This window comes from Eutrema salsugineum, unplaced genomic scaffold, assembly GCF_000478725.1.
Source record: "Eutrema salsugineum unplaced genomic scaffold, Eutsalg1_0 scaffold_6, whole genome shotgun sequence".
Taxonomy (NCBI): Eukaryota; Viridiplantae; Streptophyta; class Magnoliopsida; order Brassicales; family Brassicaceae; genus Eutrema; species Eutrema salsugineum.
The window spans coordinates 4,634,581-4,648,405 of record NW_006256547.1 but is presented as its reverse complement, the minus strand read 5'-3'; the positions used below and the strand labels follow the sequence as shown (position 1 = coordinate 4,648,405).

Genomic DNA, 13,825 nt, shown 5'->3' with positions numbered 1-13,825 from the left:
ATCTGGAAAGCTTTTACAAAACTAATTTCTGTACACATTCAAACCAAACCTAAAAGTGATCTCAGATACGAATGAATGTACTTTTTACATAAAATCCTGTCCACCACACCAACATGTTCACAGGCTGTTTGTTTTCGCAAGACATTCCTTCAGACTTACATATGATATATATTAGTTCATTTCTCCTAACACAGAGTGTTCTGTTCTGCGTTTTAAATCAACAAGTGAGATTTGTCATCGATGTTTTACCCGGAAATAGCAGTAAACAAACAAGTGATATCCCATCGACACGAAAATTGTTATATATCGCCAACGGAGAGAAATCAAGTATATACATAGATAAGGTATCAAAAGCAACTATATAGACTATAGTAAAAACATTCCATAACTCCACATATACAACAACCAGAGAGAGATTGAGAGAAAGAGAAATACGATATATATCAAATTTATAATTTCATTTTCTTTTAGTTTCAACATTTTACAAGGGCTCCTTTTATATTTTGGGAGCCACAAGTTACAATATCTTTGGCAATTGACACGAAAATAAAATCTAAAGAAAACACATCCAAGAAGCGACCCTTTGGTGCTTCTTTACCGATTGAAACCTTTCTCGACTAGTTTCACAAGAAAAAAAAAGACCTATTTCTCTATATTATAATATAAGAGGAAACACTTGGTTAAGAGGTTTTCCTTATTTGTTGTTCCCTTCTTTTTTAATATATGCCTCCGTTAAAGTTGCGGTTGGACCAAGATAGTATGTTTAAGGTCACCAATGTGTAACTTATGTTCACCCATAGGGATTCTCCTTTTTCCATGCTCATCCACTACACCAAGATGCTTGCAAGCATCAACATCGACCCGGATGGTCCGTTTTGCACCTGCCGTGACATGAACCTTCTCAAACGCTATCAATTGTTTGTTCATACCCAATCCTTTTATTCTGTTTTTCGGCGGCTCGGCAAAGACGAACACCGTGTGGGTTCCGTCGAATTCTCCGGTGTTTGACACTTCGACATGGAGTGGCATTTTTGGAAACATTTCGCAGTTGGCATGAGACACTTTGATGGAGTTAGATGAGGAGTTGAAAATGGCAGAGTTGAGATTGTAAGGTGAAACCGATAATTGGGCCAGTGGGCTTTGTGCTAAACTGTGAGCGAAGGTAGTGTAACTTAAACCGAACCCAAATGGAAACACCACTGGACCTTTGTAGAATCTGTACGTCCTTCCTGGGTAATTTCCAGATGCTCTCATGGCCATTACCGTCATTGGCACTTTTGCCAAGTAATCTTGTGGATACCATGTCATTGGTAGTTTTCCTCCTATCATAAGAGACATAATTTATTCACTATTAGTTGATAAATTACGATTTCTTATACAGTATTAATCAAAACCAAATAAAATTAGTTTTACGTTGGTTTAAAGGAAAATAAAATCATAATTACTCATACCAGGATTAGCAGCACCAAAGATGATATTGGCGATAGCAGCTCCACCCGCTTGACCCGGATACCCGGCCCAGATGATGGCAGCAACACGTGGATCGTTCTTAGCAAAGGTTACATCAATGGGGCCACCACTCATAAGGACCAGAATAACTGGACCTCTAGAGACTCTAGCCACACGGGTCACAAGGTCTTGTTGGTAACCTGGTAATAGCAGCCCGGTTCGATCTCGTGTCTCAGCCTCTATTGACTGGTCCAATCCCATCACAAGAACCGTCGCATCTGCTTCACGTGCCGCCGCCTCGGCTGCACCAAATCCTTGGTTCCCTGCGCAAGCCACGCCGGCACAACCAACTTGATGAAGTGTCCTAGCGTATCTTGATATTCCTTGTAACGGCGTCGTATAGGTGCATGCTTTTCCTGTCGAAATTATATATCAATATTCTGTATTTACTAATAATAATTATAATATATATATAGAGATATTTTAATGAAATATCGTATTTACCTGCATAGTTTCCGATCATGGTCTCAGTGACATCGGAGTTGGGTCCAATCACGGCGACTGTGCGGTGGCGTCTAGGGGAGAGTGGAAGAGAGCGACCAGAGTTTTTGAGAAGAACAATCCCTTGATGGGCCGCTTCAAGGGCTAGATGCCTATGAGCAAGAGTACAAACATCTCTAGGCCCAAGGTTAGCGTAGGGCCCAAGATTGCCATCAAACATACCAAGTCTCATCTGGACCGTTATGGTATTAGCAAGTGCCAAATTGACGTCGTTCTCTGTCAACAACCCTTTCTTCACAGCGCCTTCAGTGAAGATCGCCAAAAACGGCCCGCAGTCCAAATCCAAACCTGCAAAACGACACGATGTTTTCATAATCATGGAAGTGATCAATATATAGTCCTTTGTGGATAAAAACATCAACGGTGAAAAACAACTCACCGGCTTTAATGGAGGCGGCGGCGGCTTCCTCTGGAGTTGTGGTGTAGTGTTGTTGGTTGAAGAAAACATCAACGGAATCACAATCTGATACAATGTACCTGTATGCATTGATATTAAACTGATGTGTGAGGAAGGGAGCCAAATGAATCTGAACCGTTGATTATGATGATATTTTAAATCTTACCCGTTGAGATGCCATTGACCACGAATAGTGTTCTTTAAGAGATTTTCATCTGCACATGTTGGTATTCCGTTTACTTGGTTGTACGAACACATAACACTCGCGACCTTTCCCTCGTAAACACAGGATCTGAATGGCACATTGTATGTGTCCTCTAAATCTTGTTTGGTGACCTAAATCCATCATAAACTTACTAAATAAGTTAACATATTAGCTATTTAGAAGCATATATATATATATATATATTATACACATCATTTCATGAGTTTTTCGTTAGATTATTACGTTTTGAATTATATGTCCAAGTGAAACGAATCTTTTTTTTTGTTATGATATAATTTAGAAGCCTATATATTTGGGAGAACAGGATAAAAGGCAAGGAGGTTGGTTCTAGTTGGTCCACATGACCAATAAGGATAAGATTCTCCCACCACTATAAGTCTATAATAACATAAGACTACGATATGCCACATCACTTAAGCCACACTGCCTATTGGCTTAGCTGGTATTGTTTGTAGTCTGACTGTGACATGCCTACAAATATATTCATATTTGCCCACTTGAGAATAAATTTCATGAAAAGTCTATTTTGCAAGATTACGAAGTGACGCGTATCCTACGGAACTATAAATAACTAACTGCTAACGATTGCGATATATCTATATATGAGCTATTTTCTGAATTTAAAGAATCTAATCACGAAACGAGATAAAACTTAAAAGACGATAAGCCTTGCAAGAAACGTATCCATTCCAGTCACATCCAATTCGTTACGTGGAGCTATAAATAAATTCTTGAAAACGATATAAAGTAGAGCGCTTTCTAATTTTAGAAAGTAAATTTGTATCTTTCAGCAGAAATTCATATTTTGTTTTCAGTTTTTTTTTTATTTATTTTCTTAATCGTTACTTCTATTAATTTCTAACATGAGGACTTTTTTATAGGGTGATATTAAATTACAAACCTTTAAATTTTAAGAAAAATAGGCTCACGGGTTCTCTTATTTCCACACAAGTTTTTGCTAAAGACAACTATATTTCCACACAATTATAAATTTATAATGTCTAGTATCTAAGTTTAAGAAGAAGAGATTAAGCATTTATATATACATATGTATATATAGGCTCATTAACGACTTTTCACATTTATGAGTTTTGAAAATATAAAATTGAAATTTAAACATGCAGTCAAAACTTCAAAACACACATATATGATACATATATAATTAGATATAAATACATATAATTATAATTAAATATGCGTATAAGGAAATTTACCTTGGCGTTAAAATGGAAACGGTCCACGCCATTCCAGTTATCAAGATCATAAGCAGTGTAATGTTTGCAACATGCGGCGACTTTGAGGCGGTTGCCGGCGCCGTTGCCCTGAAGTCCCCGGACGTAGCTGGCGGCGTATTTTCCGGCGACGACAGGATCTTCTCCGGGAGTTTCCTGGCCTCGCCCCCACCGTGGGTCCCTCAGTATATTCACATTTGGGCTCCAATACGTCAAACCGGCCACGCCTCCATTGTACATAGCTCTTGCCTCATCAGACACCACCTTTTATTTATTTTAAATCATGTTAATTCTAATTAATATATCCTCCATACAACTTTGTTTTTGTTGAAAGAAATAGATGTCATCCATTCCATATATATATACACCACATAATAAAAAGTGTTGCCTTTTATTTACTGGTTATAAGCTTATAGCAAGCTTCCCCATCATCGTATTAATTCTTTAATATCGCAGATAAAACGAGATAAACGTAACAAAATCAAATTTCCCCATATATATTGGTTTTGGATTTTCTTATAACCTACCTGTCTGACTTATTCGATAGACTGATCATGTCATAGTCAGATTAAAAAAACATGTGAATTATAAATTTCCAAGATATATATATATATATATATATAATTATATAAATATAGGTTTCTCAAAAAAATTATATAAATATAGAGCGTCCCACTAATCAAACTCTAGTGTATTGACCGCTACGATGTCGATTTCGATGTCGTTTTTTCACGTAGGAAATCACAAAATTTAGTATTATTCTCATTTTCTAAAATGTATTTTCTATCTTAAAATTTCTAATTTATTCTCACCCGTCCGATCTCTTCCCAGAGTGACTGGTTGAAAGAAGCTGCGGTGGTGATGACCTGAGGGAAGCTGGTGGCACCGGGAAAAGCACCACCGAACTTAGCGCCGGGACCGACGTCAGAAACGCCGTGTAGAGCCTCCGACCACCACTCATAGCCTCCAATACCAAGGCGTGGCACGGCGGCAGCATTGTTAACGAGGAGGCGGATCTTCTCCTGCAACGTGAGCCGTCCAATCAAATCTTGAACCCTCACGTGGACCGGTACATTGACCCGACAGAACCGGAGCGTCCGGGTTAACCCGTTTGCGGGGTTGCATGCAAACAGTGGGCGAAGTGACTCGGACGGGTGAACCAAACATAAGAGGAATAATAGAAGTGTAACTACGAGTCTGTTGCCAGTTAACAATGCTTTAATATTAAAAGACATCTTATATATACTGTATCTGTATTTTGTGTTTGTGTGTGTTTGTAAATATATGTATATCTATATGTGATGTTTGTGTTGTTTAGTTTTCCTGGGAAAGAAAGTGAATGGGGTATTTATAGGGAAGTTTTTCAGCGAAATTGATGACAAAGGATAAGAGGCTCTTGTTATTATCAAAGAATAAAGATAAAGATAAAACAATCAAGTTGTACAGGTTACCGAAAAGAGATATCTCAAAAAAAATTAAAAACCTTTGAAAATAATTTAATAGATTTTTTAATACTTTTTTTCTAAGCGTCCGTCTGTTTTTCCTTCCTTCAACATAAATTCTACGTTTTTTTTTTGAACCTTTAAATTCCACTTTTCTCCGTGACCACGTACTACAATGTCAATGATGATAATAAGCTATGATATGACTCTTTGAACTTCACAATGTCTCGTTATAATTTCATCTTAACTTACAAATGTGACATTCCACTTCAAAAGTTGTGCAATAAAATCACATATTTTTAAGTCGAAAAGAAATCACATATTTTAAATAAATTTTATTATGAAAAATTTGGTAGTCAGATATGTTCGAGTGCATATTAAAATCCATGGATAAAATGGAGATGTATATGCGAACAATTCATAATTACTATCATATATTTAAATATAATATAACAAAATATGAAGTAGTTTTTGACAATATACCATGAAAATTTTAATTATTTTTTTTTTAAAAAAATTTCCTCAACTTTAATCTTTTATATATATATATATATATATGTTTCTATATATGGATGTAGCCTCCAGTTGGACTCGTTTGCCACCGCCGACCTTCAAGCTATTCGCTACTGCTACAGCCACTAAATTAGCATAATCGCTAACGCAATAAGCAATAAGCAATCGCTAACTCAATTATAATCGCTAACGCAACGCAATAATATGTTGTTTGAAAAACTCAATTTGGTAGGAGAAAATGTTCTCGGTTACTCTCAAAAGTTAGCGCAATGGTAAAAGAATGCTATGAATGCTAGTATAGTTAGTATTGCCTAACTAGTGCTATTTTATTTTATCCGCGTCGATTCTTAACTTATGTAAAGAAAATTTGAATATTTATGTAATCGAGTATAAAAGTAGCTAGTGGTGCAAATTACTGTGTCATTACTTTTGTATTAACCTCTATAGTTAGTAAGTTTCCTCTCTATATGCGATTTTTGATATATACTCTTTTTCATGACTGCATACCATCTTGGTTATACTCCCTTATTTTCACAAAAAGTGTCATTTTAAAATTTTTCACAATTATTAAGAAAACTATTAAAAATACTACTTTACCCTTTATTAATGCATTAAATAACTTTTTTCTTTAATTAATACATTAAATTAATAGGGTCAAAACTGGAATATTGTTTAAAATTCTGCATTAAAAATATAAAACGACACTCTTTGTAAAACAAAAATAAAACCTTAAAACGACACTTTTGTGAAACCTTGGGAGTATAACTTATATATGCAATCTAGATTTGATGAATGAAAGCAATTGCAATGCAAAATGTATTTCATAATACAAGCAATATTTATTGATATATTTGGTGCAATAGGAACAGAAATTTGTTACACATTGATTTATATTTATGTCTAATTCATGATTTTCTTAAAACTAATGTAAAGTGTAAATGAACGATCGATTTATCGTTAACTCTCGTATTATCGTTATTCAATCAAAGAATGATTGATATGTCTTTTTCAACGAATTAATAAATGAGATGTTGTTAGAAGGAACTTAAATCTTTATATATTATGTAAAGTTTTGTATCCAATAAATCTCTTAAGATTAAGTCTCCAATTAACCTAAACCAGATAATGACGTTTTTTAATTTAATAATGTAATAGTTTGTTATATACTGTACTGTTTATCACAACAGCAGTTTTTGGTTATATTAGATAACAATTGTAATATAATCCAAGACACAAAAACAAGACAAGTTTAAGTTGAAGGGTCAATTATTTAATTATTGACGAATGTCTAATAATGTTCAAGGGAAGTTAAGTAAAGAGACCAACAATCAAGAACATTTCGGAAAAAAGTGTGGGCAACATGACTAGCTGCTGAAGGACTATTATTTGGTGAAGAGTCGAAACCCGTGACAACCTTCTCTCCTTGTCTCTCAGCTTTTTTAGGTCTTACGTTTCATTAAAAACTTTTCGTTTATACATAGCTAAATGTGTATACGTTTCTTTATACCCTATATATATATTAATATATGTTATGTTCATTACTTTATGTATAACAAACATAAATCTTGTTTTTTACTACCTGACTAATCTTTCAGGTTCATCGAAATTATATTTCAACTAATCAAATAAAAGTAATTAGATAATTCATCATTTGCGAAAATTGATCCCTGATCTACAACTCTTTAAGAAGTAAGTACCTATATGTTATGTTGTTTCTCTTTCTATTTATTTATTGGGTTCTATTGCCATCTTCTCGTCTCACCATGATCTTGTTCGCGTGGCTTTTGTTCCCATGCCTATGCATCTAATCATATATGTATATAATATTCCATGCCACCAAACTTTTTTGTTTTTAATTCCACCGGCTAACAATTCTAATCATAGATTTAATACTCTTTTTTTTCATTATTAATACAAAGCATGATAGTATACCCCAATTTTTTTTTTTTTGGTGCCAAATGAGATTCAAATAAGATTATACTACTGTTATCTGTGAAATTAAAATGGCTAATAATCTATGTGCGAGCTAAGAAAATTTTAAGTCATTTGTCAGTTGTATAATGGCATGCCAATATACAATCCTTGGAATTAATTGTTAAAAAACAAGAAGAAGTAATTCACAATAAGTGTGAATGTGTTTAGACTACAAGGCTAAGACAATTTTCTTTTCTTGATATTTGAATATTACTAACCAAAAATTAAAAGAAAAATAATGTCCTTATTTGTCCACTAGCCGTAATATCACTTAACTTGTAGCAATCGATATTGATAGTGTATTTTACATGTCCAATAACGATGAAAAACAAACTATTGTTAGTATTTTGGTAGTAAGTGAACTTGGCAGGTATAAATATACTTCAAGTTTGTTAAATTAAGTTTTGTAAAAAAATATTATTTGTAGCATATACTTGTAACAAGTCTCTTAAAGATAATTTGATCAAGTAAAGCCACAGCAATTTAGTTTATAACCAGTTCCGTGTAGATATGGTTATATGTTGTATGTGAGTATGTCTATAGACAACCACCCAGATATTTAAAAAGATATTTGGACTTCACGACGACTAATCATTGTTGTGACGAGCATAAGATAATTTTAAGAAAATATCACATCAATTTTCTTGAATATTTTACCTTGTTCTTGTTGTTTATGACATGCATGACTGATTTGCTACCTGTATATAGACCAACTCGAATAAATTAATTCCCGCCACAACGATAATTATTTTCCATGAATATGTATTAAATAGGGATTTCTAGTATTTTAAAGTTCAAAATTACAGAAGAGAAAATAAGGAAAAACATGCCAGATAGAAAGGCCACGTAGACACAAGGGACTCTAATTGCTAATGGGCATGTTTGTTTTTTTTTTTTGTCTTTTTTTTTTTTGCTTATAAACGATTTACTCCCAAAATATTCGTTTTACCTAACTAAGACAAAAGAACAAATTGCACAAGGTTGGTAAGGTTGAACCAAACAAAAGCCAAAAACGAAGAAATTAATAAAAAAGCTACGGGGAGAGAAATTAGTTGACTTCTGTTTAAACAACTTTCAGAAAAGTATATAATGAAAAATAGGAATCTGAAAAGGAATTGGTGGAATGGTTTTAACTCTACGGTTCACAAGTGGTCTGAGCAACCAATAAGTTTCACAGACACGTGATGCCCAACGAAAAATACTCTCTCGTGAGACTTTATTTTACTTTGGTTATATATTTTCTCTCAGAAAGTAGCAGTTAATATACTTTGTCTAATGTCTACTACATATAAATCATGATATGAATATTTATATTGTTTTCTTCTTAAAAATAAATATGCAATTACACTAACTCGAAACTGACTCTCCAAAACCAATAACATTCCGGATTATAAATTCCAACGAAAGTATAGTTGAACTATATAGTTAACATAAACCCTTTCTCAAAAAAAAAAAAAAACTATATAGTTAACAAAACCCATAAACATATGTAATGATGGAGAATAAATAAAATATACGTGCCAGTAATCTAAAAGAGAATGCGCCGGTAAATAACTCATGGAAGGAGATATTTCAATTTTCAAATAATATCTCACGATAACAAATGATTAAGCTCCCTAACAAAACAAAAAAGTAATATAAATGATCAAGCAATTAGTACATATGTTGATTAAAATAACAAATATACATACTCAAATCAGTGCTCTAAAAAGTGGTTTACACTGTCTGTTAAATATGGTCTAATGATTTATGTTGAGTCTAATATGAACAAAATTCTGATAGGATTTATATATAGTTGATTGTATTTTGATAAATAATTTCATTTATTTCGAAGTTCAACATTCTTGATTTTCCGTATGAATGTTTAAGTACTTTTTTAATGTTTTAGTTAACATGTATTATATTTCTTTTGATTTTTTTTTAATGTAAACTCCTAAATTATTTAAAATTTTGAAGTTTTTCAATATTAGTTTAAATGCTCATGCATTATCTTTTTTCCTTCTGCAAATAGTAATTCTATTAAATAAACTTTGAGGTTACATAGTCACAATACAATGCTTATGTTAACCAATAAGGTGGATACAAACGTCCAGAATACAAAATCTGATTTGGAAGTCCAGTTTTTTAATGCTCATTATCTTATACTATATATTTAGTATATATTTATTTTATTTATTATGCTCATTATATTATACTATATTATATATATTGGTTTATTTTTATTTAATATATAGTTTGTTGTAATAAACTTTTAGACCACTTAAAATCCTCTAGATCCTGTAATATCTTTTAAGCGTTAAGTGTAGGTTACGCATTTTTAACGCAGCGTCACCATGCTTTTAGCATCTAGTGCTTCATGAATACTGATCAAAATTTCAAAGTCTGAAAGTCAAACCTGGTTCAAACTATATATTGGGTATTTTACATGGCAGTCTCACATCACTATGGAGGTTTGTCTTTCTTGTAGTAAATCTACTACCAATTATCAAAACATATTTTCATGTTATATGAACTCGTACAAAGTAATAAGATTTTTTTTTTTTGGGTTTTATACAAAGTAGTAAGTTGAAGAAGTATTTTGGGTTTAAGACGTAGAAGAACGTTGGAACAAGACCGAATGCAAGCCATAAAATCTAGCTAGACTATACATCTAGCAATTTGCCTTTTATAAAACCAAAAAAAAAAAGAAGAAATCTCTTCTCAATCTTACGAACAGCATGTCGTTAAAGTAAACGGACATTTCTAAATAATTATTCTGTTATTTCTAGCAGATGATATGTATGCGTACATTTCAACCAATAAAACAATATGGTAATAACCATATATGTGTGTGTATGATAAATGTTGGTTACTGGGTGATGCGAGGGGCCGTATTTATATACTTTTCTCAATTATAAATGTATTTAGAAGAAACAAAAAAAACTATGAAGGTTAAGTATGCGGATAAAACTCTAAAAATTAGTTTTTTTTTTAAAAAAAAGAGAGAATTCATATGATTCGATGTGTCCGTTTCCGTTAACTTCCTTCTCTGGAGTTGATTATGACATTTCTTTGCCACGCCAGCATTCGCAATCCAGGTCAATTCGTGTTAATCCACCGAACACAAATCATTTTCTTTTGAAAAATAGTACTGGAGACGTATTCGTATCTCTACATCATTTTGGATGATAAATGAATCATTATATCTTTAAAATTTAGTCTGAATAGAATTTTAGACCAAGAAAAAGCTTTGGAAAATTACACTAACAAGTCAAAATATGTTACGTGTATAGATCTGACCAACCAATTACCAATATATATGTGGCTTTCATAAAATATGTTTGAAGAGGGCATCTAATCTTTCTCAAAGCCGATCATAATTCAGATCGGGTATTTACTGATAAAAAAAATCTCAATACGAATTATTGATGCATGTTAGATGATATATATGTAACGAGTGATATAGATGTGGTGGATATACAACTCATTTTTTTTATTAATAAACAAACAATCGCATTAATGATGAATGGGTAACATTTGTAGACAAACTTATACAAGTTGGAAGAAATTTTAAGATGATATGTATGGGAATCTCAAAATAACAGAAAAAAAGAAAAAGGGGATAATTTTAGGATAAAAAGTTTTGTGGCTTGCTTGGAGGCATTGCCAACTAACAATATCTGTCTCTATGTATTCACATACTCGTATGCATGCACATTTATATTATTAATAATTATAGTTTTATACGTCCTTTGTCATAGATATTATTAATAATTATAGACAATTCAATGTGTTGATTAAATTGGCAACGTAACGTGACTTTGGTGCAAGAATGCGTCTTCTTGTTTCCAACCTCCCAATGATATTAGACAGCTCTATCTCTATCTTAACTACTCATTCCCTTTTCCGGATTGTCTTACACTCTATCCACACATCTCATCTCATCTAATCATATTCATATTCGATATATGTATAAAAATTTAGCAAAAAGTTGAACTATAAGGGATCATCTACAGACTTAGTTTATGTAGCGAATATACTTGGTGTAGACTTTGGCGTCTAGAAGGTAGTATCTTTGTCCCATCTTAATTTCGATATGAGACGCTGGAAACTATTAAGTTTTTGTAGAAAAAAAACAAAAGAGATAAGGCCGAGACTGGGCCCGAGACAAGCCTAATTTGATAACAAATCTAAGTTTGATCCAATCCATAAAACGTCAAAAGGTTTCGCAGTCTAGGTCACATCGGTTGCAGGGTCATGCTATCACACAAATCCGGTCCGAAACATTTGAATTTGATGGGTGTCTTCTTTTACACGATACGTCATAATTTTAAAATTATTGCTCCATATGATATTTTTAGGTTATCAAGAACGATTCAAAAGCAATCACAAATTAAGAAAAAACTAAAGTAATTTGATGTAATTTTCAAAAAGGAGTATAAAATTATCTAACGACTTATTCGATCAAATGATTTAATGTCAATTTCATATGTTAGTATTCGTTAAAGGTTATTCATATGTCTATAGATAATATAATATACCATACTATATAAGATATTCATGAATCGTGATAATTTATGGAAGAGTTATAAAAGATATAGGGTGTAACTTTTATGTATCTAAAGGGATATTTTGAATAATATGAAACAATGAATAATTTTGAAAGGAACAACAAAGAAATATATAGAATGATCAATAAAATGGGATAAAATGATCAATTGTCAATGGAATAATGATTCCACATATTCCTCTACGTTTTAGAGGTGGGATAAATTTTCAAAGGATTTTGGTTTTTTGTCCATTCAAAAAATGGAATAAAAGGGAATAAAATGGAATTGTTTTTCACTTTTATTCATTACAACTGGTTAATTTAGAAAGGATTCTGTATTCATGATAAATTTATCCCGTTATAAAGATATCCAGTCATAGCCATTAAGTTCATGAAAAGTCCAATACTTTTTTTGTTGTCGTCTCGAATGTTGCTTAGAAGCAGCAATTTGAATGAATGTTCTATTATAAGTAATGATATCAATCAAAACGAACAAATTCAACACAATTTTTCTACAGCCACAACAAATAGTTTTACTCACATTCACAAAAATTATGATAAACAATTCTATATACACCATATCCATATTCAAGATAATCAGTTACTTCAATATACGAAACCACGGTGAAGGATTCCACCTACATACTGTAATGTAATACACTCACTAATACTATAGATATTTAGTAAGGGTATCTCCAGTAATCTACAGAATTTTAAATTTGATGAGAATCAAAACCCAACTTAGTGTGGACATATTAATAGGGTTTTCACAAATACAAATAGATTAAACAATATATTAACACAGTAAACGAATGACAATACTTAAATTATTTCCAAAACGAATGATAGTTTCTAATTTTGTATCTCATCTATCTATGTATATAGGGATGGTATGATTTCATAGAGTGGACTATTGAGTCAATTCAATTGACGGTTCTCGCTTAGTTTGATGAAGAACATACTGGGCTTTTTATGAAATGTGATCCACCTAAAAGCCTATTTATCCCAATAATTAGAAAGGCTTATTATGTAATGGGTTTAGACTTTAGAGATTCTTATTTTCTTTTCTTTTTTTGGTCAAAGAGATTCTTATTTTCTTAAGACTATGGTTTGGTCTAAAGAAATAATTTAAATGACTATATATTGACCATATTATATTTTAGTTTGTTGACAAATAACTTCAAAATATTCTTATTGAACTTGTAAAAACTTTGATAGCAGACTTCATCAAGTGACTAAAAACAAAAGTACAGGTAAGCATCTCCTTTCTTTGTTTTTAAACCATTTCTGAATCAGTTAATCTAGGCTTGCTTAGCCAAACTAATGTACTTATTTACCATGATACGTTTTGTTTGTATTGCTAAAAAATGATAAGTTTTTTATTTTATTCCTTAATTGTGCAGATAATTACACGAAGCCAAAAGATAGTTGATATAAATTGGACGGATTTAAAATAGATACATATAAGCCCTTTTTTTTCTCCGCGTGAGTGTGTGTAATTTT

The 13,825-nt window shown here is 32.2% G+C and overlaps 1 protein-coding gene across 1 annotated transcript; it reads right to left on the bottom strand.

The window, feature by feature from the left end:
* Positions 1-479: 479 nt before the first annotated feature.
* LOC18012889 (beta-D-xylosidase 1) lies at positions 480-5,187 on the bottom strand. Its single transcript, XM_006395007.2, has 7 exons — positions 4,678-5,187; positions 3,848-4,129; positions 2,574-2,743; positions 2,390-2,487; positions 1,954-2,298; positions 1,452-1,865; positions 480-1,322 (listed from the first exon to the last, which is right to left on the bottom strand). Exons 1-7 carry the CDS (start codon positions 5,098-5,100, stop codon positions 733-735), a joined length of 2,322 nt encoding a protein of 773 aa, XP_006395069.1. The 5' UTR covers positions 5,101-5,187; the 3' UTR covers positions 480-732.
* Positions 5,188-13,825: the final 8,638 nt, after the last annotated feature.

Excerpts from the sequence above, each read along its gene's own strand:
- LOC18012889 (XM_006395007.2), bottom strand. The coding sequence starts at position 5,100 with ATGTCTTTTAATATTAAAGCATTGTTAACTGGCAACAGACTCGTAGTT. Across the intron at positions 2,744-3,847 it reads GTTTCCATTTTAACGCCAAG|GTCACCAAACAAGATTTAGA; the intron begins GTAAATTTCCTT and ends TGATGGATTTAG. Across the intron at positions 1,323-1,451 it reads CTTTGGTGCTGCTAATCCTG|GAGGAAAACTACCAATGACA; the intron begins GTATGAGTAATT and ends CTCTTATGATAG.